Below are 25,827 nucleotides of genomic sequence, written 5' to 3'. Positions count from 1 at the left end.
CAGTTGATCACACTCAGGGTAATGAGAAAATGAGGCCGAGCTTAGCATTGCTGAGTATGAAAGCATCTTCTTGGCAGGGGCTGAATGACACTGGCTGAGAAGTAAAAGACAGTGGATTATTGTTGTTGCTTATTATCTGCCATCAACCTCCTGGGCTCCTGCCGTCCCCCTGTCCTCAAAATTCGCCGTGGGTGCCCGCGCTGGCCAGGCAGGGCATGTGTGTGTGTGGGGAGGGAGAGGGGGACGGCTCGCATGCCCCAGGGAGGCACCCAGAGGGTCCTCTGATCCTCCTGCTCGCAGCCTGGGGACGGAGGTTTTATTTCTGAGTTTATTTGTGCACTTCACTTTTGCCTCTGTTTACTTAGGTGCCGGGTTTATTTATGTTGCAGGCCGTGAGTCAGGCCGGAGGTGGGGAAGGCAGGGAGAGGAGCTGGTGGAAGGGCCCGGGGAGGCCGAGCTGCGGGGCTGTGACAAGTGAAAGGGCGCGGGACGGGAGGGCGGCCGGGCTGAACAAAGCAGCGGGAGGCGGGCGAGAGACACAGCTTCCCTCCGGGCTGCTGGGACAATGCTCTGGGCTGCCCTCCCAGCTGCAAGCCCGGCCAAGCGCGGGGCCGAGCCAGCCCTGCCTGTGCCGTGGGTCTCCTTCAGCTGATTTGTAGGTCTGGCTCGTCCCCGACGTGATGTAACTTCGCCGGAGTTGCCGTAAAAAATAGGCTGTAAAGAAAGAGGTGGAGGCAGAGGAGGAGCGCGGGCTCCATGGGCGCCGGGTGTGCGGCTGCGTTCGCGTCCTCCCGGCTTTGTGGCGGCGCTGGGAGCCCGGCGGGACGCGCGGCACCTGGGTGGCGGCTGAGCAGGCACAATGGAGGGCTCAGCGCGCCGAGGGGAGGCTTCGGCTTCATTGTGTGGAGAGGGGCGGCACGCTGCCCCGCGGCCACAGCCCCTGCGCGCCTTCCGCGGGAGGCTTCGGGCTCCTGGGTTTATTCTGCACCCTCCTGGCGGCTCTTTGGCTGCTTCACCCTGTGTCACGGGGTGGAAGGCGTTTGGTTTCTCGCCTGCCGCCTCTCGTCCGTCCTGCCGCTAGCCAGGTGAGCTCCGTGCTTGGAGGGCGAGTGAAAGGGAGAGCAAAGAGGCAAAAGGCAGCGCTCTCAGCGCGACGCCGGTGGTGCGGGGCAGCCGGGGGCAGGCCAGGAGGGAGGGTGCAGCCGAGCCCGTTAATCCCGGCGTGTGCTGGGCTCTGGGTGCCGCCTGCCCAGCGCTCAGCCCGAGCTGCTGCATGCTGGGACTTGTAGTCTCCGTTCAGCGCACTGTGCCGAGTGGGGGATGATGCCTGCGCCCTGCTTCCTTTGGTGCTCCTCAGGGAGATGCTGCGGGCTTTTAGCGAGGTGAGCCACGTGGGCAGAGCCGGCCGTGCGCCCGGAGGCAATCCTGCATGTGTAAAGAGGCAGCAAAAGGGTGCTCAGCTCTGCTTTCTAACATCTCTTTCAGATTGACCCGAAGGTAGCGTTCCCCCGCCGAGCACAGCCCAAGGTAGGTACCGCGGCCCTCGGAAGGGGCGAGTCGTGGCGGGGAGGCTCTGTCCCCTGCGTGGGGCTGCCGGTGCGGGTAGCGGGGTCACTCCCTGGGGTTTGCTCAGGACTGGTGCTGGGCATGGTCTGACCCGGCCGTCAGGCTGCGGTGCTGGGGGTTGTAGTGCTGGAGGAGCCAGCAGGCCCCTTGGTTACACGTTAGAAGTGCTGCGATGCGCTCTGCTCCAGGGAGACCTCCTCCTCCTCCTGAGGTTGCAGGCAGAGCCCTGAAGCTGCAGGAGACACGGGACAGCTCCGTGCTGCAGTGCACGAGGAGAGAGGGCTGCATGTGCACAGCTGCCTGTGGATAAGTGCGTGGCAGGGGCGGGCTGAAGGATTTCACTGCACGAAATGCCCTCGTGTGCCTCAGCTCTGGCAAAGGCAGGAGGAGTTCGGTGTTGGACCTTAGGGGCCAGCGGCTCTGAAGTCACAGTGAGCAGTTGCTGCTTTTAGGCTTTGGGTGTCCCGTCAGGTTTGCTCTCGGCTGGGAGTTTCCAAGTTCGTTGTCTTGATTCCTGGTGCTGTCACGGGAGGAAGAGCTGGAGGGAAGCACGGAGGGAAGGGGAGGCTGGTGCTGGGAGGGGAGGGAGGAGGTCAGGCCCCACGAACAATCGGTGAGCAGGTATCCCGAGTAACTGGAGCCAGGAAGCACATGGTAGGAATTGGGTTAATTCCATTAAGCAGTTTGGTGACAGAAGGTGCTTTAGTGTTAGAACGGGCTGCTCTCCAAGGCAGGGAATTGCTGCGGATTAGCCCCATGCTCCTTGGGGTAATTAGGACCATGTGTTCCTCTGAGAGCAGGGGTGTAGCCAAGCAGCGAAGGGGAGGATGCAGCTGGAGAGCCAGTTCAAAGCATGTCAGTGTGCCTCCGCCTGGCAGCAGTGGCCTCTCTCAGGGCAGCTTGCTTCTCCCCTTGTCCCAGAGGCACGAGTGAGAAGTGGCACAGGGGTCTTTGCCTCCTTGCAAAGGCAAAACAGGATCTAGCTGGGATTTGTCCAGGCTCCTTTTCGGGGGAAGCAGAACAGACTTCTCCGGGGGAAGGCTGGGGATGTGACACCCTGCTTCTCGGGGTTTTGGGGGCACCGAGGGAGCGGCAGCAGCTCGGCAAAGGCTGGAGCCTGCTGTCCGAGGAGGAGGTGTTGGTGAGCTGGTGTGTGCCTGCAGGGAAGCACTTTTGGAGCGCGCCGAGGGCTGGAGCTCGGCTGCCAGGAAGGGGCAGCCGCTGGCTGGCAGCAGAGGGTGAGCTCGTGGCCTTTGGAGCCCCGTTCTCTGCTTTGCTCTCAGTTTATTTGGTGAATTCCTGTCCTTCCCTTTTCCAGATGGTGACCCGAACGAAGAAGATATTTGTGGGTGGTCTGTCAGTGAACACTACTGTGGAGGATGTGAAACAGTACTTCGAGCAGTTCGGGAAGGTAAGGCTCTCGAGTGGCGTCGGATCAAAGCTGTTGCTGCTGGGGCAAACGGGAGTTTTCTGAACTTTTTTGGCGGCGGGATTAGGAGCCTGCGAGGCTTTTGTATGGGGTTAAGTAAATGGAAGGTCGGTTACAGAGGTTGGGTAGCTGTCTTTGTAGCAGACTTAGCCCCGTGTTGGTTTGAAACAAAGAGCTTGTGCTTGTTTCTGGAGTCTCTGGGACCTGGGCTATGGGAAATGGTTTTCCATTTTTCCTTATCCCGAGGCCTGTTGGGCGTTTTGGTCCTGCGGATTTGCAGTTTGTTTGGACACTGAAGGAAGGAGTGTAGACACTCTCAACAGGGCTGCTGCAGCATCAAACCTGTGGGGTTTGGCCTGTTTCTGCTTCCAAGCCTTGTGACTGATATTTCTGTAATCCTTTATTAAAAATAAGCCTTTTGGGTCCTGAAAGTTCTCCTGCTGAGTCTTGGGCAGGTGCTGATGTTGTTTTGGGATGTTTGGATAAAATCTGGCATGTTGGCTGTCCCTTGTGTTGGCCTGGGTCTTCTGTGCCAGCTGGTGGCTCGGGGCAGAGTAGGCTCCCGTGGATTGAAGTTGTTTGTGCCCCTGCTCCGTGACAGCCAGGTGTGCAAATCACTCGTCACAACGGGGCTGGAGGATGGAGGAGGCTCAGTCTTGGCCTTTTGGCTGCATCAGGAGGCTGTGAGCCTCCTCAGGAGCAAAGCAGTGGTGTTAGACTGAAGGATCCCAAGATTTTTAATGAAATTAGGAACTGATGGGGATCATTGCAGCCAAATGCCGAATGTGGTCACTTCTGAGGCAGGGCACTGGGTCTGGTTCACTGTTGCTCGGTGGTGTTGTGTGCTTCTTAGCTGTTTTGGGGCAGGAAGAGTTGGAAACAGTAGCTGTTGGGGTCTTCCCCCCTGGCCAGGGTGGCAGAGCGTGGTTTGCTGGGTGATAACTGGCCAGGATGTTGCTGATAGCATCCTGGATGTGGAACAGTGCCATGGGAACTGTGGAGAGTGTGAGGGATGAAGGCTTCAGTATTCGTTGTCTTCTGAAAGATCATGCAAAGGGGTGATGCTACGTTAAGGCACGTTAGTTGGTGAAAAGGAGGGGAGTTTTGAAATCAGTTTTGCCAGATCGTTGGAACATCTGGGCAGACAATTTGGAACGAGTGCTTGTTTGGTACCTTCGCTCAGTTTCAAAAGTCAACTGTGTGTGTGCCTGGAGTGCTGTTGTGACTGCAAAGTGAGACTTGTTTCTGTTTCTGCGTAGCCCTAAGAGAGTGATAATGGCAAAAGTCATCACAAATCCTCGTGTCTGAGAGTCATAAGCTCTGTGTGGTTTTTATTTTCTGTTAGAAATAAGCGAACTGTTTGTCCCTGGGAGCTTTTACATGCTGTCACTGAAGGGCTCCACTAAAGGTGGTGGTGTCCATGTGTCTGTGTCATCTGAAGGTTGTCAGCCGCATGTGTTTCTGTGCTTCTACTGCTGGCTGTGTTTGATAGGAAGCTGAAATGTCTTGGGTGTAATCCCCTTTTAACCTGAACTGTACCCTTGTTAATGTGAAGCAGAAGCATGTCATGTAGCACTCAGTTTGCAAGCAGTCACAGTCCAGTTTGAGAACTCCTTTCCAGTTCTTTTGGAGCGTTACCCTGTTACATTCCTCTTGTTTAATGGTCGCGTGTTGAACGGAGTCCTTACACCAGGAGACTGGCAAGGAGTGGTTGTGTCAGATTGTTTTCTTAGGACTGGGCAGAAGGGAGGGTTCTGCACAGCTCAGTGCATTCATTGCCCAAGACGCAGCATCCCGGCCGACATCCGCTGCTCCGTCTGCATTAGGTCGATGCAGCTGGCCTCTCAGCTCCCGGGAGTTTCCATGGGGAGAGGTCAGGGCTGGTCGCATTGATTCTCTGGTTTTGGGGCTGTTTCCTGACTCATCTGGCCGTTTCAGCCGAGCAGAGACTCCTCAGAGCTCTGACGCGAAGCGTGCTCCCTGGTCTCTAGCCATCTTCCAGGCCAAGCCTCAAATAATTCATCGGAGGCCAGGAAAGCTGTTCCCCGAGAAACTCTCTGCAGGTGGTGGTTCCGTATGGCTGGCCGGGGGATTGCTGGGGGCACACATGGCCGAGGAAAGCCTCTGTGGCCATCAGCGCTGGGGTTCGGAGCTCTGAATGTGCCTCTGTGGTTTCCAGGGCTAAGAACAGCCCTTTGCCCACATTTCAGACGTGAGTCATTCTTACGGAGAGCATAACTTTGGTACGCAGGCTCTTTATGATGCTCGGGGCCTCCTGGGTTTCGGAGGTTTCCTGGGATCCCTTCTCCAGAGGGACGCTTGGCACCTGACTTTGTGGTCTTCCACCTCCTAAATTTATGGCACCTTTAAGTGAGAGGTGAAGCTTCAGGCAGGTGAGCCACATGGTGGAAAGCCTCTGTTGTGTAACCAGCAACGTTGTCTAAGTCACCTGGGACAGTATTCTGGAGTCGGATTGGGACTGGCTGTGAAAAAATTGTTAAGGGTGCCCTTCTTGGGGGACTCACCGTCCAGGGAAATGGCTTTGTCTCTGTTCCCTCTTCCTCTGAGAGACTCCCTGTTTTTCCAGGATCTGGCAGGGGGAAAAATCATTCTTTCCTCCTGCCTGCTCAGGAAGCCGTGGGAGCAGCCACGGTTAGATCCTAGAGAGGAAGGAGAGGGGAGCACAAGTCACGCTGTCCTGATTCCTCAGGATCAAGCTATCAGGCTCCTGGCTGTGCTCTTCAGTCAACCTTTGTGAATCCAAAGGCAGGCTCCGTTTGGCTCTCAGCTTCGGTGAGAGGCCATCCTCTGCCTCTGAGGACAAGGGAGCACGGAGTGCTGCTGGCTTTGCATGGAGGTTATCTTCTAGGAGGCCCTGGGGCTGTAAGCCTAAGCGTGGGGTAGGTGTGCCACCACTTGGAGCCTTTAAATCAGGAGAGATGCTTTTTAAAAAATACCCTCTAGTCCAGCCAGAAAGCACGTATGTGCTGTAGGGATTAGGAGAGGAAGTGCTATGGCCTGCAGTACAGACAGGGCCAAATACGATTATTGTAATGTTCTGTCATCCACATTTGTGCACTGCAGCTCACGAGTCTACCAAGGTAGCTGGTGTTGGTGTGTCTCAGATCAGAGCAACACTTGGAGCTTTGTGTGTTCATTAGCTGGGGAAGAAAATATGGAAGTTTGGTTGGGCTCGGAATGAAACGGTTTCCCATTTCAGAAAACAAGATCACTGAGTCTGACTTTCCATTTTGTCATTTCTGCTTATTGTCCTATTTTTGTTTTGTTTTCTTTCCTTGCTGAGTGCAAAACCTTCTCTGAGCCTCGTAAAATGGAAGTGACAAAAGAAAAATGAAAATGTGTGAGAAGGAAATCCCAGAGCTTTACTTAGGGTTAAGGGAAGAAATGGAGAGGCTGGCACCCCCATTCTTCATATCGAAATGCTTGGTTTTGACAGGGGAAAGAAAGGTGATGCTTCAAAGAGGATCCCAAATAGTGTGAGAGTTTCTCTGGTTCAAAGAAGGACAGCTTTCTTTTTTTTTTTTTTTTCCCTTCCAAAACTGTGAATGAAAAATATGGGCTGATGTTTTCATGAGGAAAAATACAAAGTGGTTTTCTGTTTGTTTGTTTGTTTTAGTGCAGTAAGAGAGACTGAGAAGTGCTCTCAAGCCAGCTTTGGTTTGTCAGGTGCAGCTGCTAGGGCTTTGAACGTGGTGGGATCTCTAGGAAATACTTCTGGCTCCAAAACTCGAGTATCTCTGAGATGCAAGATGGGAACATGCACATGGTTTGTAAAGAAGAGATTTTTTTCAACTGTAGGATTGAAGTCCAGGAAAAGAATTACATTCACAGTATGGGTAGCCAAGTGTCTTGGCTTAAGGTGGAGAGTGTTGGAGATCTTGAGACTTCACAAGGAAGTATTTCAATATCGTCTCTAGACTCAGGCTACCACCCTCGCGGAAACCTGAAACAGAAGGAGAGGAGGAAGGTACCTCGTACCCAGCACCTCAGGCATAGCTAGTTCTCTGTCTTGCTCAACACGTATGAGGATGTCTCAGGAGCTTGAGTCCCAGCTTCCTCCTTTCCTGCTTCAACCTGTGGGAACGTGTTGCTCTGTATTACTTTTTGGGGACAAAGGGGTTGACCATCAGAGAAATTTCTTTGGGCTGTTGGGTCTCTGAGCTTATAGGCAAAGTTATATACTTAAAGTAATTAGTGAAGAATAATTTTGGATCCTCTTTCTTTTCCAAGGGTTGGTCTGACAAGGTTTTGGGGTAGAGAGGGTCAAATAAATTACAAGGTAAGAGGCTCAAAGCAGATAAGGTCTCTTTTTGTCATAGAGCTCATCTAAGCTGTGAAATCTTTGCCCCAGGGTGTTGTTGCTCAAATTTAGATAGGCTCCAAGATGATAGGACAAATTCATGGTAAAGATACAGACACCCCTTCAGGTTTGGGAAATCCCTGAATCACAACTGGCTGGGAGCTGAGGGAGGATCCTGGGATCTGTCGCAATATCTTTCCCTTGTCCTTCTGTTCTTCCAAAGGGACTTGCTGTTTGTCTGTGTCCTGGGGGTTGTTGGGCGGTGTGGGCCTCTGCTCTATCTCGGTGCAGCCGGTCTCGTTTGTCATTAGGGGGGAAGTTGGGCCTTTCAGAAGCTAGGGGTGCAGAGCTGCTGGAAGAAATGGGGGCCTGGGCCCAAATCTGGTGTTTCTTGTGCGCTTTTGCATTTAGTGAAGCAGAAGTGCAAAGAATATATTCACAATGATGCCTCTGCGTGACTCACTAATCAGTCGAGGCTCTAAGAGTGCTTGAAAAGTGCTTAAAAACAGGCTGCATCTGTCCCTGGGCTTGCAGGTGATCTGCATATTTGGATGAGTCGGTCACGAAACCTCCGTCTCTCAGTGCGGTAGATCGTGCCCAGAGAGAGACCTGCTCTCTAAAAATATCCTGGAAGCAAACAAGAAGGAAAAATCTGCTGAGGTCTGAGTGCGATTCTGACCTTTAGGTTGCCATCTAATACTCAGTCCAAATTCTGGACCGTTTGCTTAAGACAGATTCTGAGATCTCAGTCAGGCGATGACTCCAGCGCTGTCCCGACCGAGGGAACAAGCCCCGTATCTCGCGCGCGGGATTTAATGGCAGGTTGCATGGCTGTCACAAATGCATATTCATGTACACCTGCCAGAAAAATGGTGTGGTTGACTCGGGTATATTAAATGAGTTTTCCCTGCTGACTAATTGGAGAATCTTTAGATACTGATAGGGAGTTTCTTTAAGGGAATACTTGTTCCTGCGCTATGGCTAGGCACGATTTCCCTCACTTTGCTTTGGGAGAATGTTAATTAATTAATCTTTAATCTGCTGTTCTCTGGAAATTTCGGGGATCAAAGCGACTTGTCAACCTGCAGTGGATTTCCAAACTGGATTTTGGATTTTCTTCCGCTGATCAGAGGGCAACTTATGCAAATTCTCACACGTAACACGGTTGCGAGGAACAGATGGGGAGGGGAGGAGAAGGGGAATCTGATCACCTCTCTTGTGGCAGTAGGCAGTTCGGCTGGTGGTAACAAAGCCTCTGGAACAAAGGGTGCTCTGTGCTCCGCATCTGGTAGGCAGATAGCCAAAAATGGGCTAGCATTAATGGTCATTCAGATCTTCAGTGGTTCATCTGATATTTGCCAGGTGCCCACGGTGCAGCGTGAGAGCAGGCAGGAACACCTGGGCAGGCTGACCCACTCACCTGTGGCACGGAGCGGGCTCGGTCTCTCCGTTTAGTCTTGTTTTCTGCAGAATGGGGTAAGGAGGCTCAGAAACCTGGTGCCGTGTGGGCACAGCATGCCTGCTCCATGGGCTCTGGGTCGGTGCTTTCTCCTCCCAAAAATTAGCCTGCCCTGTCTGAGCAGCCAGGAGATCCTCTCGGGGTGGCTAATGCCCTCCGTTTGACGGGATGGCCAAAGGGAGGCCATCCTCCCTTTCTAGATCATTTGGTTTATGTTTCCCATGCTGAAGCTGTCTCACCACCCTGGTGTTTTGTTTTTTTTTCCCCTACAAATATGTTGCCATGGTTCCTTCCAGGACCAGCCAAGCAGTCTTTAGCTGCTGTTCAGGTGGAAGACACCTGTCTCTGCAAAGCCTTTGCCTGAATATTTACAACTTTCTCCAAGATCTGCCTGTGTGCAAGTGCATCCAATGTTTCTCATCAAACTTGTGTTGGAAATTTTTATTTATTTATTTAAAATCTGCAAGAGGCTGCCATTGGCTTCTATTTTGTAGAGAGACCCACGGCTGTCCCAGGAAGACTGAAAGGTGGTAGGGTGGGACTAAGCTACTGAAAAAAGTCAGGCTTTTTGGCTGAGCCCAGGTGGATCGTGCTGCATTCTGTTTTGGTATAAAATGTCTCCTGTTTGGGAGGCACCTGAATGTTTTGGCTGGGCTGAGGGGTGCTTTGGTGGAGAGTCTCTTTGTGAACCTGTCACTTTTCCTCCCTGTCACCCCAACCTTGCTAATATCATGTGGTGGTTCCAGAAGGGCCTCTCAGGAGGGTGCTGCTTGTGGCCCACCTGCAGCAGGGGCAGCTCCATGAAGGATGAGGAGTTCCTCCTCAGGGAGAGTTTTTTCCCCCACTTCATGGATGTGTTACTTCCACTGAGCCAAAGCCTTTTTATCTTCCACTCCCATTTGGCTTCCAAAGCTAGAGAGAGCCTCTGGAGGCAGAATGCAGAGGTGATGTTACCTTGGGTTTAAGGCTCAGGGACGTGGTACCAACTCCCTCACTGCCAGAAACCTGTCAGAAAGTGATCCTTTATGGTAGGGTTCCTTGGGAAGGACACATCGAAAGAGCAAGGGGTACTGCTTCTGTCACCCCTCTCTTCTTGACGGTTCTGACCCACGTGGCCAAGCACGGGGAGAGGCAGCATCTCTCCGAATTAACAAACCTTGAACTTGTAACCTCAGTGCTGGATAACTGCTGCCTGGACCAGCAAGCTAAATAGTTCCCCGGGAGAGAGCCTTGACCACTAAGCTAAACAGTCCTCCAGTAAAGCGATCTGCTTCTTTGACTGTGTTTAAAGAATTGAAACAAATATTTATTTAAGGGGAGGGGGAGAGCGGGAGAAAGACAATTCACCCAGCGAGAAAGCCTTTGTTCACGTCCAGTTTTGATCACAGATTACTTCCACACCCTGTTAAAATGAACTTCGGGGTGCTGCTGAGCCTGCGTGCTGTTTGCCGTGCGCTTCTCCCACCTGTGTTTCTGGCTGCTTTTAGCCAAGGTGTCTCTGCCACCCTTCAGGGGCCGGGATCTGTGTGAACCACAAAGAGTCCTTCATCCGCCCTTCATCCTCACCACCCCTCCGCCCGCATCCCGCTAAACACCCCGCTCAGGCCCCCCATGGTCAGGGGCTGAGGCGAGATGGCGGCGTCTGGGTCGGTGCAGGAGGGAGGTGAAGCCCCGGTGCTTTTTCACCTTCTTCCATCGGGAGAGACCCGCCGGACCCTCTCTCCCTCCTCCGCCCTGAGCCCCCCCAGGCTGAGGAGAGCGGGCGCCGCGGGGCGGCTTTGTGCGGGCCCCGCCGCTCGCTCTAATCCGGGCGGCAGCTGCCAATGGCGGCCGCGTTGCCGCGGAGACGGCTCCCGTTGGCGGCCGCCTTTGTTGGGGCCCACCGCGGCCCCCGGCAGGCGGCCATTGTGGCAGCGAGGCCGCCGGGAGACCCCCGCCGCGACGGTCCCGTCGCGGCGGGGGTCTCCCGGCGGCCTTGCCGCCACAATGGTTGCCCACCGGGGCGCTTGCCCCCTCAGCACCGCCTTCCCCTCCCGGCCAGCACCGGCTCTCTTTGTCCTCGGCTCCCAAGCGGAGGTGCTGGGGCTCGGCCTCCTCTCTGACCCGGAGGGCTACGAGGCATGAGCGGCCTCCATGGGGCCAAGGGGAGGCCGCTGGGCTCGGCTTTGCCTCAGGGAGCTGAGCGGAGCCATGCCGGGCTGAGACCACCAAACGCATCTCACCTGTTGCCTTGGGCAGGATGAGAAGGGGTGGTCGTACGTAGGCTTTTTTGGCAATAAAATGCAGTGGTTGTAGCTCTGCGTAAAGTTTGGGCCCCAGAGTTGGGTGGGGTAAGACTACTTCACATACATAGTATTCATATTTACATATATATACACTACATGTCCATATAAATGTGTCCATTTCAGTTTAGCTCATGACAGGAGCCAGCTTCCAACAAGGCACATGTTATATATCATAAATAGGTTCTCACAACACCAGTACGTTTCAGGGTGCTGAGCAGACACCTGATTTCAAAGCACTGGCAGAAACTTGATAAAAGGACCAGGCTGAGGCAGGCTGCGACTCTCCTCTCAGCGTGCAAAGCTTGGTTTGGGATGAAGCTGTTACCCTTCTCCCCACTCCAAGTGCTGGAGCGCTGTGGGAGCGCAGCGGCCGCTGCCCAGGCTGGTGCCCTGAGCTGGGTTTGCACTCATACATGTGGGGCTCTGCCACGTGCAGCTGCTCCTGTGGAGGCTGCTGGGGCTGATCGGATGCAGGAGGTCAGCCGTGTGCCCAACCTTTCTGTGAGCTGGGTTAAAAAACGCATAAAAACAGCCAGTAAAAATTTAAGCCACATCAGGTTCCCCGCCATCACAGGCATGAAGGGAAGTGGTGCAGGGACAGGAGCGAGGGGCGGTGGGGAACAGCAGCACAGGGAGGTGTTTTCAGCCCCCAGCTCCGCGGCTGCACCTTGGGAAGCTGCTGAGGCATCGCTTCAGATCTGTGCGAAGTTGTACGTGTCCCATGGCTCCGGCTGGGTTGCTCACGTTTTGCAGGTGGTGGTGACTTTGCAGAGGGAGGCAGAGCCAGGACAGGACAAGCGCAAGATGAGTGGGAGCCAGGTTGTCTGTTGTCACCTCGCTCCTGCAGGGCAGACGTGTCGGACAACCCCAAGGGCATCGGCGATGACGTCTCTCTGCTCACGGTGGCACTGGAAACGTTAGCAATGGCTCCTTCCATGCTCAGGGCACCGAGGTGGAGCCGGGTGCCCTGTTTTGTCTGTGGGGAGCTGAAGTTAAGAGCAGTGCCCATGCTGGCGAGCTGTCCCCTCCCTGCCGTGGAGTTTGGGTACTTGCTGCTCGGGGAGCAGGCGCCTCGCACATGGCAGCAACGCCGGGCAGCTGCTGGCCGAAGACTGCCACCGCCTCCCCCGAGCACTTGCACGTCCAGTTTCATAATCGGATTAAGGCAGCGGTATTAGAGAGGAGGGATGGGTCAGTGGGACAGGTTTACACTGGGGCTTACACGGAGGGGATTGAAGTGTATTTTTTAACCCTGCTCCGCCTGACCTGCGGCGCGGTGCAGATGTGTCTCTGCAAGGAAACGCCCAGTGGGAAGGTGGGGGGGGGAAGTGGCACCAGGCGATGAGGATGCACCGGGTGATGGGATGTGCTGGGCAATGGGATGCACTGGGCGATGCACTGGGCGATGTGCTGGGCGATGGGATGTGCTGGGCGATGGGATGTGCTGGGCGATGCGCTGGCCTCACCATGGAGGCGAGCAGCCCCCGGCCGGCTGGGGGATGGGAGCCGGCCGCCCCTCCCCCCGGGGAGGCAGCCCTCGCTCAGGCCTTGCAGTAAATTTGCTCTAATTACAGCCTCCAGCAGTGGGAAACCTCACTTAGAGGAAAGGCTCCTCCGGGGTGGGGGCGGGGGCCGCTTCCCAGCTTTCCCAGGCGGGCTCTGTTGTCTGAGGCCTCCGCTTCCCCCCGTCGCTGGGAGGCCCCTTATTCCTCTCCCCTCTCCAGCTTTGCTTCTCTCCCCCCCTTTAATTCTCCTCTCCTTTGAGGCTGGGATTTGGGAACAATGCCTTCCCTGCTCTTTGCCCCCCGGCTGGAGCCGCAGGCAAACAATTGGGGTCGCTGGCTGCAGCGTGGGGAGGGGGGAGCCGGCAGGGACTGGGGCCGGGCAAGGGGCTCAGCCCGGCAGCACCTGCCCCGGGCTGGGGGGCTTCGGTTTGGGCAAGGAGCACGCTGTGGGGATGAGCCTGGTGCGTGTACCCTGTTTTCTTCTTGGGGATGGGAGGTCATGATCCTTGCTGGTTTGGGGAGGCCACGTTTGCGCAAATATGTCGGCGATGCTTGCAGTAACCTGATGGGAGCCCTTCTCTTTGCAGGTGGACGATGCGATGCTGATGTTTGACAAGACAACCAACCGACACCGAGGTGAGAGCGGTCTCCTGGCTGTAGGAGCAGGGAGCAGGGAGGGTCCCCCTCCTGCCCTGAGCAGGGAGGCGCTGGTATCCCAGCAGCAGGGCACGCGGGTCGCAGCTGCTCTTTATCTTGCCTCCAGTCGCCCCATCCTTCTGCATCTGCATCCTTTACCAGCGTCCCTTGCAGCACAGAGAGCTTTTGTCCAGTGCGTTTCCTGTGCTGTAAACTCGCTGAGTTGCAGATATGTGAGAGGAGGCGGCCCCCTCCCCTCCCCGCGTACCTCGGTGGCTCCAGCCCGCAGTGTGTGTCTTACCTTGTCCTGTGTAACCCGAGCCCCGGGAGCACTGACAGAGAGGCTGAGGAGTGCCTGCCTCTCACCCCTTCCTCGGCTGGGAGCCCGCTTGTGCTCCCAGGTCACCTTTTTCTTACACGAGCCCTGCTGGGGTCTGGTTACAGGATGGGAACAAGGCTGTAATGTGTGTGAGCTCCAGACCCAGCCCACCCATGGGTGTCCTTGCCTCCCGCTCCCCGCATGTGTCTGCAGCCTGCCTGCCTCAGTTCCTGGCACGGCTTGACACCGGTACTGCACCGACTCAGATTGATTGGAAACAGCTTAACCTACGAACCTGGCTTCAGCATCTTCCAAGTCGGGGCCAGAAGCAGCCCTGTGAGCTGTCTGAAGCCCCTCTGAGCACCTCTGCCCCCACATCAGGAAGGGGACACTTCCTTCTGTTCATGCTGCACTACGTGCCCTTCGGTTCTTTTTGCTTTTTTTCAAAAAAAAACACAACATTACATCTGTTCTGTTTGCATGCCTTGGGATGGTGTTCCAGCTTCATCTTAAAAGGGAAGAAATGCTCCAACCCCTGTTCCTCCATGGGTACCCTTCAGTCACTAGTTAATGAGAGTTGTTGGGTATTTAAGGAGGGAGCAGGGGGAGCTGCCTGCTGCCCTGTCAGCAGCGTGGGCCTGGCAGAGGTCTCAGGACAGGTTTTGGCATCAGGGTTTCGCTCTTGAGTTCCTGAGCCCCTCCACACATGGGTGTTGAGAGGAATGGTGTGTAACTACCTAGGCACGGGCAGACGGGAAGGGTTTGTGGAGAGATTCTTTTGTAGTACAGAGAAAAAGTGGATCCCCGTCCTTGAAAGTTATTGTAAAGCAGCATGAAACCGGCTGTTCTGGAAAGCAGAAAGCTCTGCTTAATCCCTGCGTGGCTGTGATGCTAGCCTAGAGAGATCCTTCAACCTGCCTCAGTTCTCCAGAAACAGCTTAGTCAGCTGAATTTAGTCTGCCCACCCTTGCTGGTGTTTGCCAAAACTGTCAGCAGAGGGTTTGGTGGGGGAAAGGAGGTGATAGCATGGGCCAGGGCCGTGCTGTGTCTTACCCCCAGGACTAAACTTTGGTGAAGCTTTGCGGATCGCTTTGCCTATGCGTTATCTGTGCAGCTCCCTCTCTTTCCCTGTAACCATGTCGCTGATACTTGCCCGCTTATGCAAGGTTTTATGAGCAGTGGCCGAAGAGGAAATGAGCAGGGTGTTACTGCGGGTGTGCTGCCTCCAGCACGGATGGGGATGTCCTGGCAAGCAGCTGGTCGTTGCTCTACCAGCTCCTTTTGTGTGAGCGTCTGCTGGGATCCTCCCCAGAGTTATCAGGCGTGTGCTTTGCCTTGCAAATAGCAAAATTAAAAAACAAAGCAAAACAAAAACACTTGGTTTTGAGAACAGTTGGGTCGAGAGCAGGGGGTGGGATGCACAGAAAGAGAAGGAAAGGGCAGTCCGTAAGGGATGGTCTTGTCTTCTGCACAAAGGCAGCAGTTGCTGGAGAGGGAAGATGGGGCACAGCCATTTCCAAAGGCTGATTGCACTGTCCCTGAAGCTTGTGGCTCCTTCTCTTCTCCTGCCAATAAGAGAATGCAGGGGATGGGTGCGAACTCTGCAGAGCTCTCGCCTGACCAAGGGGTTTTGCTTTTTCTTCAGGGTTTGGCTTTGTCACGTTTGAAAGTGAAGACATTGTGGAAAAAGTCTGTGAAATCCACTTCCACGAGATCAACAACAAAATGGTGAGTGGCTGGGCAGGGAGGTACCTGATGGAGAGCAGGGCAGTGGAACAGGGGCACAGTGGCACAGGTGAACCAGCACGATGCTGGCATTTCAGGAAGAGTGAACTGTGCCTGGATCTGTGCAGTGCTGCAGGTTTTGAAGTTACAGTGAAACCTCACGGTGGCCTGGGAGGGGACAGAGCACTACCTTTATTCAGAAAGGAGGAAAATGAGGCTTTGAGGCCCCATTGCAGGGCCAGGTGGAACATGAAGGGCTGGATAAGAGCAGTGTTTGAGCTCCTCCGTGCCCATTGTGTCTGCAGAGTGAGGGGAGGCTGGCAGCGTGCAGGACAGGGGAAGGACAGCGGGACGGGCAGGTGGGACTGGAGGTGGCGGCTGGGGACAGCCATCCTGGTGGGCAACCTGCCTGGCCCCCAGCCCAGGGGCTGTGTGCTCTGTGCTGGCCACAGCCGGGTCTGACCTTGTCTTCCTTGCAGGTGGAGTGCAAAAAAGCCCAGCCGAAGGAGGTGATGTCCCCGACGGGCTCAGCGCGAGGGCGGTCCCGAGTCATGCCTTACGGGATGGATGCCTTCATGCTCGGGATCGGCATGCTGGGTAAGCCCCGGACAAATCTCATCCCAGTCGTGCCCAGCAGCAGCTCCGAGGTTTTCTTGCCAGGAGCCAGCAGCGGGCAGGGCGGCCAAGGGCAGCTCTCCCTGGTGCAGGGCTGGGGACAGCCGGGGAGTGCCGGGACCTGTTTGCGATCACAACTTGCCCTCTGGTGGCACCTGGAAAAACTGCAAACTTGTCGCTGCTGTCCTGTGACAGCCGGAGGAGCCGCCCGGAGGGAGCCAAGTGCTGGGAAGCTCTGTTCCTCTGCAGCTCAGCGCATGGTAGCGTATAACCAGTAACTCCTAATGGCTCTTGTGGAACAGGGCACAGCTCAGAGCTGAGCCAAATGCGGAATAATCCATGCCCAAGCATTTTCCCCCTGTGCTTCTACAGGCTTTCTGATGGATTAGTTCCTAGAAGAGCCCCAAAGTTTCCACTTGAAATAGTCACCCTTATAAAGGTTCTTACTGTTGCTTGAAGACTATGAAAATGCCCTTAACATTTTAGTTAAGCTTTGTCTCACTTCATTCCCTCCCTCCCACGGACAGCAAGTATCTGCTAGTGCAAGGAAAACCATACCCCTATTGTGGGACTGTTATAAAGGGCCATCAGTGACAGCCAGCTGGGTTTCGTGTCCCTCAGTGATTCTGAGGTGGATGCACTCAGATGCAAGATTTTAGCAGCCTCCACTTCCAGGTCTACAAAAGCCTCGTGCCTGGATCTGAATGGAGCACGAACCTTCCAGCATGGTCTCTGTTCCCAGCCCTCCTCCCTCCCCCTGCTCTGGCCAGCCTCGAGCCGAACCAGGAGCACTCTGTTTGCTCAGGATCATCGCTGGTGCTGCTGGACAGGCTGTACTCAGCCTGGCTTTCCTTGCTAAGCCTGCCGATAACAGGCAGTCACTGAACAAAACCCCCAAAAGGGCATTTTTTTCCCCCAGTGTTTTCACTGGACTTATTGAAGGAAAACAAATCTTCAGCCTGCGGTTTGGGCTTCTGCCTTTTCTAAGCCATCTGAATTTTAAAGTAGCGAGGCTCGAGCTGAGTCATTGCAGAATCCACGTATTCATTTCTTGGGAGATCTCAAATCAAATATTCGTCTCTGAGTCAACGTCCGGCGTTCTCACAGGCCTGTGCTGTAGAGGTGGACGGCTTCCCGGGAGTGGCAGGCACTGTCCTCCTGCCCGGCTCCGGGAAGAAGTGCTCTGCCTGCATTTGCCAGCATCTCTGGTGCAAAAGTGACTCAGAGCTTTCAGCCTTTCAGATGCCACCACCTCCCCGATCTGTCCCTAAGTCCAGCTGACGCATCAGACTAAGGCTTTCTGCAGAGCTGTGAGCTGCTGAGAAGGAAACCTTCGTGTCCCTACATGTTGGGAGCGAGGGAAAAAGTCAATGGGGCTGTTAAAGCGCCAGCTCACATGCATCCTGTTCCCTGCCTCAGCGATTCCCTGGGTTTTGTGCTGTGTGTGTGTGTTCTTTCTGAGGGCAGTGGTCACGCTGCTCGTGAGCAGCCGGGCACCAAGGAGAGGGACACGGTGAGGCTGCAGTAACAGCGCCCTGTTCTGTTCCCCAGGTTATCCAGGCTTCCAGGCTGCCACCTACGCGAGTCGAAGTTACACTGGCATCGCGCCCGGCTACACTTACCAGTTCCCTGGTGAGTGCTCCCCACTCCTTTTCTTTGCCTGCCTTCAGGTGACGGGAGTCCTTGGCGTGATCCGTGACCCAGGCTCTGCCCCTTTTCCCCTTTCCCCCCCCCCCTTTTTGGTCTTTCTTTAAATTGGAGACGGATGTGGAAGGGGGAGGGGAGAAGCCCTGGAATAGGTGGGAGCAGCCTGTCCTTCATTAGGATTATCCTCACACCCCGGTGACAGGAAAAGCCCCAGGCTGCTCTGCTGCCCTTTATGTTAGCCTCCTCCGTAGGGCTGCTGCTGTTACCCAGGAGGGCCCCCGCAGCTCTGCCTGTCTCGCTGCCTTTGTGTGTGTGTCTGTCTCTCTTCACCAGAGTTGCCACCGCTCTGAAAGTAGCAGGGGAGTTTGAATTGCAGCTTGCCATGGGCTGGGGAACCCCTCGGCACCCAAAACACAGGCGCCTGCATGCTGTGGTTGCCTTGTGAGCCCTGCCTGGACCTCTCGCAGCTCCTGCTGTGCTGTGGGCTGCCCGTCCCTCCTGTCTGAGGGGTTTGAAGCTCCCAGCCCCGCCGTGCGCCCAGGACACAGCCGCTGCCATCAATGGCTGGAGCCTGCTGTGCCGCAGCTGCCAGAGCTGCCCGGGGCCTCTTCTCCTTCCCCTTCCCTGTCAACCCAGGGATGGAGGCTGAGCACATGCAGAGAAAAAAGCCCTTCTTGCTGTTTTCTAGAGAAGTGGCAACTCCGAGCATCCCCTCCTTACCTCCCCCCTCAGTCTCAGGGTTGTTACACGAAGCCTTGCTGGCAGGGGCTGGCAGTGGGCAGTCGGCTCTTCCCCCCGGCAAGCCCGGGCTGGCTGTGGCTGAAAGCTGCTGTTGCCTCTTGGCTGCCTGGAAGCTCCGAGCGAACGCAGCTCATGGCTCTCAGTCCCCGTGGCTTCGAGTGCCTCGCTGTAAAACCTGGGCTGGGCTGCAGGTGAAGCTTGCGCTTGCCCTCCCTTCCAGATTTACACTAAGGACAAATGGATTCTTTCAGTCTCCAGGGCAGGAGCCCAGCACCTTTCAGCACCAGTTAGAAATTAGTTTAAAGAAGGCACTGGCCCGGTCGCAGCCTGCTCCCACAGCAGCCCTGGCTGCTGCCTGTCTGCGGGGTGTCCCTGGGGGCGGTTGATGGGTTCCTAAGCTGTCTTGCATTTCGTTTTTAGAGTTCCGTGTAGAGCGGACCCCTCTCCCGAGTGCCCCCGTCCTCCCTGAGCTCACAGGTCAGTCCCGCTCATTTCCTAAACTCACAAGCTGGGCAAAGGGGGCTTTGGGCTGTTCCAGTGGTGTTGCTGCTCCACAGCCTGCTGCAGTTAGGCTGGGAGAGCTCCTTGTTCCCTCCGTGCGAGCTCCATCCACAGCTGGGGCTGGCAGGGTGGAGAGGGAAGCAGGGCCCTGTGAGCTGCCTCTGAGAAGGGCAGTGCAGGTCACACCAGGTGAAGGCATTGTAATTCCGAAATGGCATTTCCTGCTGCTGGCCTCTTTTTTAGCTCCTCGCCCTGGGCTGGGTCTAAGTCAGGTACGGAAAACTCCAGAGAGCAGGGTGACTTCTCAAAGGTCCACGAGTGACCTGAACCTGAGCTGCTGCAGGGACAAGTTCTGGAGTGCTGGGAGGAGGGAGAGGGCGTGGGGCGCTCCCACATCCCTGAGCAGGAGGTGTAGGGTCCCTCAGTCCCTGTGGGATGAAACGAGGCCAGAGGGCTGTGCTCCAGGGCTAGTCCTGGCTCAGAGTGTAAACACCCTCTGGATCCTCAGCCCCTGCACCATGTGCGGTGCCTTCTCTAGGCGGTGCTCCTTCTGTCCACTCTCCCTCCCACGGCCATGCTTCCCCCAGCTCTGTCGTGTCCGTGGTATCTGTTGTAGAAGAGCAGCTTTGTGTAGCACCCCACTCCCCGTGTGCCATCTCATGTCCATGGTGTGCCTCCTCTCCAGCGCTTCCTTGCCCCCACCTGTCTCAGGGTGCGAATCTCTGCAGTGGGGGTGTGGAAAAGCTTCCTGAGAAGCTCCCCCGAAATTATTGGTACGAACAGGGCTGAAAGGGGGTTTTGTGGCACAGAGCCCTGTCGGTCCTCAGGGAGTCTCCGCTCTCCGGGATGCTGAGGTTGGCAGCCAGCAATGAGCAAATTGCCCTGAGGGAGGTAGGAGGAGATGAAATCCCAGCTCCCTCTTAACAATATCCTTCCCTGACATCACGGATGCAACTGCATAAGCATCTGACCCCATCTCTAAGCCTTTTGGTTGCCAAACAAAGGAGATTTGGGTTCGGTGTGTATTTGCACGTGCCATTTTCCCAGCAAAACCTATAAAATTTGTAGAGGACCTGACAAAAAAAAGTACTTTTCCCTCCGAGGTCCGCCCCGGGCTGCACCGTGCCCCTCCTCATGGAGGTGAATGGCCGGGGGCCCGCTGGCAGCTGGGGTGCAGCAGGGCCCTGCACAACAGCAAGTTCTCAATGCTGCTTTGCCTGGCTGGGTGCCACGCCAGCTTCCAGTCCTGAGTGTCTGGCTGAAGCACCAGCTGGGGATCGTGGCGTTCTTCCCTCCCCGTTCCGCTTACCTACTGCTAAGCAGTCGCTGCGCAGCCTCTTGGCGAGGCCGCGAGGTTCCCATGTGTAGGCTGGAGCTGGTCCCGCGCAGCGCGGGGCCCCCTCGGATCCTACAAAGGCCCCGCAGCTCAAGGGCCCTCGTGCCTCGAGTGGCTGAGCGCCTGCAAATGGGCTTGGCACGGGGAGCTGAGCTGAGGGGATGGCACAAGTGGGGCTGATTGCTCCAGCGAGCCGAGGGAGAACGCGCAGGTGCCTTGTGGTCGCTGCACCAACCTGGTCCCTCCATACACAGCCTGCAAAAGCCAGAAGGGATTTTCCTGGAAAAAAAAAAGAATTGGAGTCCTTGAAAAGGCCTGGCCCTTGTTCTCATTAAAAGCACATTCATTCATCTGTTTTAGGGCCTTGAAGCAGCGGTGGGGCAGGCGGGCGGCTGCCAGCAGCGTTTCCTCCCCAGAGCGGTGTCTTTGGGGGCGATGCGGAGCTGCAGCATGCTCGCCTTGGCCCGGGGCCTGCAGCGAGAGGCAAACCCAGATCTAAGCCCTGCGTGACGTTTGCCTGAAACAGGCTGGTGCCTGCTACTAAATATTCCCTTATAAGCTAGTCTGGATTTCAGCCTTAACGTGATTGATTTGTTCTGACCTCTTTTTATGGTGCTCTAAACAGAATCACGGCGAATTTCACATTCAAGCATGAAATGCTGACCCAGTCATTTTAAGGGCAAAGAGAAACACGCTGGCTGCATGCCTCCTGCCCCGAGGGCTGGTTGCCTATGGCAGTCGAGTTGGGAATTAAAACTGCTACGTATAAATTAAGACTTACTGTTTTAATTAAGCCATTTTTAGTTCCTGCTCCCTCGGTATATGTTTCCTGCTCGTCTGCAACGAGCAGCGAGGGGCTGAGCAGTTCAGGTGTGAAAGCAGGGAGGATGGCGTGCCTTGAGCAGAGAAATAGGTAGAAAGAGGCTGTTAAAATAAGAAAGTCGAAACAGAGGGGAGGGGCTGAGCCTCACATCACTGAGGATCACTCCGAGCTGCTGGATTTCTCCACTTTTATAGCCAAAATTTGTACCTATAATACCCTGGGATTTATCTGTCTCTCTGGTTCAGCTGTTCCACATCCCTCAGCTGCTCCGGGATGTGGGGTTAGCAGAGCATGGCTCGTGTCCCCCCGTGCAAGGGTAGCAGCAGAGGCAGGGCTGGGCACTCCCCTGCTCTCCTCCGTGGCCATCCTGCGCACTGCACGAGGCCGATGTGCCTGCATGGCCCTGGAATTTCGCAGCGGGGACAGGAGGGGCCCCGTTGAGGAATTCCCCGTGGAGCCACGAGGTCCCTGAGGTGCCCGTGCCTTCCTTTGCAGCAATCCCCCTCACTGCGTATGGACCAATGGCGGCAGCAGCGGCGGCGGCAGCCGTGGTGCGAGGGACAGGTAAGTGCCACCTTCCTCCCCGGGGCACGGGGCGGGACGGGCCTACGTTTTGGGGATCTTCACACCAGTTTTGCTGCCTCCCCCAGGTTCCACCCCCAGTCGCACCGGCGGATTTCTGGGCACCACCAGCCCCGGGCCGATGGCGGAGCTTTACGGAGCCGCCAACCAGGACTCAGGGGTCAGCAGCTACATCAGCGCTGCCAGCCCGGCCCCGAGCACCGGCTTTGGCCACAGCCTAGGGGTGAGTGTTCCCTGGTGGGCTCTGCGCAGGGGGAGGGTGGTGGCGGGGGCAGGGGAGGGGGCTGCATCTCCACGCGGTGATGGAGGTGAGCAGGGGGAGGGCAGACAACTTTCTGGTCGGGAAATGCCACCGCTGGGAGCCTGCTGCTTCCCTGGGCTCCGCTGGCTCTCTCCAGCCACAACTCAAGGTCCTGATCTCCAGACCTTCCCCCTACCTGGCCCAGATGTTCCCAAAGCTCATCTTGGCCCTGACGCAGTGTCCTGCGGGTTGCTGGGCTCCTTTAGTCCTGGCACCTGCAACTGGAACTGCTCTCCCAGCATCTGAACCGTGACTGAATATGTTTTGGTAGTAATTTTCTTCACTTCTCTTTTGTTTGCTTAACAGGGGGTTTTAACTCTTTCCTCGCAGGGTCCCTTGATTGCAACAGCTTTTACCAATGGGTATCACTGAAGCTGGGGACCAAGGAGGCAGGAGGTAAGAGAGCTTCAAACAGGCCCGGGTAGTTAGAGAAGTGTGAAATTCTGAGCTTGGGCTCCCAGCAGGGGCTGTGGAGGCTGCGGGGAGGCTCGCTGGCCTGACCCAGCCCACGCAGGGAGTCCTGTGGCCAGCCCAGGGCTCTGTTGCACACAGGGGTTGGTTTCCTGCTCCTCGGGCTGGGAGCATTGTGGAGGGATCGCTTGGTGTCTGGGCACAGAGGGGGGGAGATGAGAGCACTGACAGGAGGAGGAGAGGTCTGCAGGCTTGGCCAGAATCATGACCCCGTGGTGATCCTGAGACAAGCCTGGCTCACCTGGCTGGCAGGGGGAGCCTGCCCATGTGGCTGGTTGTTCTCACTGCTGCTGAGACCGCGTCTCTGCAGGGCAGGGCTTTCCTCTCCTGTCTGGGAGAAGGGCAGAGGGCAATCTGGGTGTGATCAGTTCTGATTCTGGTCCTCAGCTGGGCCTGGGAGGGAGCTGGTGGATGGCGTCTGGTCTGTGAACACGGCTGAAGTTTGTTGGCTTAAAAAGTTAAAAAAAAAAAAAAAAAAGTTATTTTTTTTAAAGGAGGGAACAGCTGGCAGGGAAGGGTGTCCGGACAAGGCCCCCGGAGCCTGGCTGGGCACTGAGCTGGGTGCTGGAGCTGTGGCTGGACCCTGCCTGGCTGCAGCCTCCCCGCAGCCAGGAGCTCCGCAGGTCGGGGCAGGCCGGCTGCACGGCGTGTGGAGCCTTGTTGGTGCTGTTACAGAGGGAAGCAGCTCTGCTGGGCCCCGTTGCCGTGCCAGCGAGGTGCGGGGCAAGCCCGTGTCGGGGCAGGTCTGGCTGCTGAGTTATTCCTGCCGGGTAACCCTGGGAGAAAGCCCCGAGAGGAAAGCCGTTGGTTGTTCTAGATCCTGTCCCTTCCTCCCCCTGCTGTGTCCCGCAGATTCCCCAGTGACCTAACCGAGGACAGCGGCTGGAGGATCTGGTGAGCCTCGGGGGATGAGCCACGGTTACCTTTTTCTCGAGTCAAACTGCACACTGCCGGCCGGCTGCCAGGCTCCTGCCGCCCTGCCCTGATCTCTCCCTTTGAGCAGACCACACTGGACTGAACCCGAGGAGATCATCTCGCTTTCTTACTAACCACCGACGGTTTACGCTTCCCCCTCCCCTGCCCCCAGCCCACCGGTTCTTCTTTTATTTATTTTATTAGCTGTTAGTTTTATTTTTTTATTTTATTTTTTTATCTTTTTTGGGGCTCCCCCTTCTTTTTGTTGTTTGCTCTTTCCTGAGCTAGTAGACATATTTTATGAATTGGCTTTGTGATTGTGTTAGGTAGTTTTTATTGAGGAGTATTTTTATTTGGCTTTGAAACTGTTTTGAATATTTTCAACTCTGTTGTTGTTGTCGTCAGTGTTTTTAAAGCACGGTATGTAACAAGAATGCAGTTCTGAAGGAAAGAACGAGACGCAGAGAGAGCAGAGGATGAGAGGAACTGATGTATTTCTATTTTTTTTAAAGAAACTGTTTTTAATTGTTTCTGTTTTGTAAATGTGAGGCTTTGAAAAGTGTGAAACTCCAAGGATCCGAAAACGTTGGACATCGCTATGGAACAAAACAAATGTATATTTTGCTAAGTGAAAAACACTATCTTACAGCTGAAAGATTTTTTTTTTTGTTTTCCTAGGTTTAGTTTTACGTGGGATTTTCTTTTTCCTCCTGTATAATATGTAAATATCGCGAGCTGAACCTGGCTGCCACGTGCAGCCTGGCTCCGAGGAGCAGCTCCAGGTCCTGGACTTGGTGCCGCAGTGTGAGCAATACTCTCCAGCAGAATCCTGACAGGACTCCGTTCTTTTTTTGTACACCTTTTACTGTAAGATTTTAAGACCTCTGATGAGACGAAAGGGGGGGTGGGGGCGGGGGTGAAACGTACCGGCCACCGGCTGTTTTGCTGAGCGGGTCAAAGCTGCTTCCAATCGCTCGATGTACAGACTCCATCGCTGGGCTCCGCAGTGCCAGCCTCTGGTTTGGCTTTAGGTAAAGGGCTTTGCCGCCACTGTTTGTCTGGGTTACTTTGGAAGGAATCCACTCTCCAAACACTTATCGCTTGCGTCAAGATTTCCTGGGAAAGGGATCCTCCTCCTCCGGAGGCGAGGGTATCGGAAAGGGGAGGCAGGCAGGTTGGGGGGAGATGCGGGTGGTCGTTCTCTGAAGGGCAGGGCGCTGGGTTGGGGAGGCGTTAACGGGGAGAAAAGCATTAGGGTGGTGATTTGGGGGCGGGTTAAGGGCTTCTCAGGGATTATATGAATTATAGAATCGCAGCTTCCCATTTGCTTTACTCTTGTGTTCTGAAGACTGTGGGAATTTGTCCGTTGTCCCGTGCGGAGGTGGTCTGGTCCCTTCTCCACAACCTGCCGGGGCTTCCCTTGGCACCAGGTGCCCGGGGAAGCCTCCCGCAGGAGCATACGGGGCAGGTTTGGGTCTGGATTTCAGTGAACCAAAGACCTTGTTAAGGGGGGTGATTAAGCCTTTTATTAAGATGCAGCCAAACTCTTTTCCCAGGGAAATAACAGCTTCATCTTAAGTTTTAAAAATCATTCCCTCTCTTCCCCCAAACTGAGCCCCCGTAAGGGAGAGGGGCTTTGAGGACAGGACCGGGAGGGCCGCCGTGCCCACAGGGCTCTTCTCTCCCATCCCTCCCCTCCCCGTGTGCTGGAGCTTGTCCTGACGTGGGCGATGTGTTTGGAGAGTTCTGTTTAGGTAAGAGGGTACTTAACAGATCAGTACTGAAAACACAAAGCAATAATTTTTGTTACTGAGACAAGAGTCTGTATGTCTGTTTTTTTAAATATTTCCTAAGTAAAGAAGAGCTGCATTTTATTGGGTTTATTTTTATTCTATATACTTCAAATTTGGGTCTGCGGCCAGCGCTTTCCTCCCTCTTGGTATACGCGCTGAACTGCTTCCGTGCCCCCTCCAGACATCCCAGGCCAGCTGTGCTGCTGCTGGGCTGCGATTCACTCTCTGGCCAGTGCTGCCACTGCCTGGAGGCTGGGGCTCCGGTTTCAGGGTGGGCATTTTTTTAAAAAAATAATAAAGCTGTGTTTTTAAGCCAGTAAGTTATTACACTCCAATGTTTGTTCTCTCCACACCTGTAACCCTTTTTCCAGATTTCAGTTTTAAATTCCTAATAAATTATTTGAAAACTGTCCTCTCTCGTTATTTGGGCGTGGGAGATTTTTCCAGTGGAGGAGACTGCAGGTGAACTGGGAGCTGGCAGGAGGCGCATCCTGCCATTAGGATAAAAGCCCCAGGGCTCTGACTGTGTGTTCTGCTCCCAGCCTTTGGCAGTGGCTGTTTATAATGTGAGGTGGATCCGGGTTTAGCAGAGATTGTGCCTCTTCTTTACATTACAGAGGTTTTGTGCAGATATTTATAGGCTTGAGAAGGGAGGAGACACTGGTGCTTGGAAGGTTGGCTCAGATACTCTTTGGATTCATTGACTATGGTGAGCCAAGGAGGCTAGATCTAAGAAAATAAAATGAAGACATAGGAAGAGAATTCCTTAGTAGGTAACACTACAAGAGATGGTGAATTCCAGCAGTGTAACAGACCTGTTCTAGCAGGTCTTAATCACAGAGAATTCTCAGAAATGA

General features: G+C 55.1%; 1 protein-coding gene across 4 annotated transcripts in view; it reads left to right on the top strand.

Annotated features, from left to right (window-relative positions):
* The window catches only part of MSI1 (musashi RNA binding protein 1), a 29,408-nt gene extending 4,026 nt beyond the window's left edge, over nt 1–25,382 (top strand). Inside the window, exons 5-15 of one of the 4 annotated variants that reach the window (XM_027469862.3) lie at nt 1,486–1,527; nt 2,885–2,977; nt 13,153–13,201; nt 15,166–15,248; nt 15,725–15,842; nt 17,412–17,492; nt 18,669–18,725; nt 21,404–21,472; nt 21,559–21,713; nt 22,098–22,187; nt 23,115–25,382. In XM_027469862.3, coding sequence (XP_027325663.1) covers nt 1,486–1,527; nt 2,885–2,977; nt 13,153–13,201; nt 15,166–15,248; nt 15,725–15,842; nt 17,412–17,492; nt 18,669–18,725; nt 21,404–21,472; nt 21,559–21,713; nt 22,098–22,163 — 813 coding nt within the window. In that variant the 3' untranslated portion in view covers nt 22,164–22,187; nt 23,115–25,382. The remainder of the gene's footprint in view (nt 1–1,485; nt 1,528–2,884; nt 2,978–13,152; nt 13,202–15,165; nt 15,249–15,724; nt 15,843–17,411; nt 17,493–18,668; nt 18,726–21,403; nt 21,473–21,558; nt 21,714–22,097; nt 22,188–23,114) is intronic. The other 3 variants (XM_027469863.3, XM_027469865.3, XM_027469864.3) reach the window with 3 other exon arrangements.
* Nucleotides 25,383–25,827: the final 445 nt, after the last annotated feature.

The sequence above is a fragment of the Anas platyrhynchos genome, chromosome 16 (assembly GCF_047663525.1).
Source record: "Anas platyrhynchos isolate ZD024472 breed Pekin duck chromosome 16, IASCAAS_PekinDuck_T2T, whole genome shotgun sequence".
Taxonomy (NCBI): Eukaryota; Metazoa; Chordata; class Aves; order Anseriformes; family Anatidae; genus Anas; species Anas platyrhynchos.
This window is presented reverse-complemented; position numbering and strand designations above follow the sequence as displayed.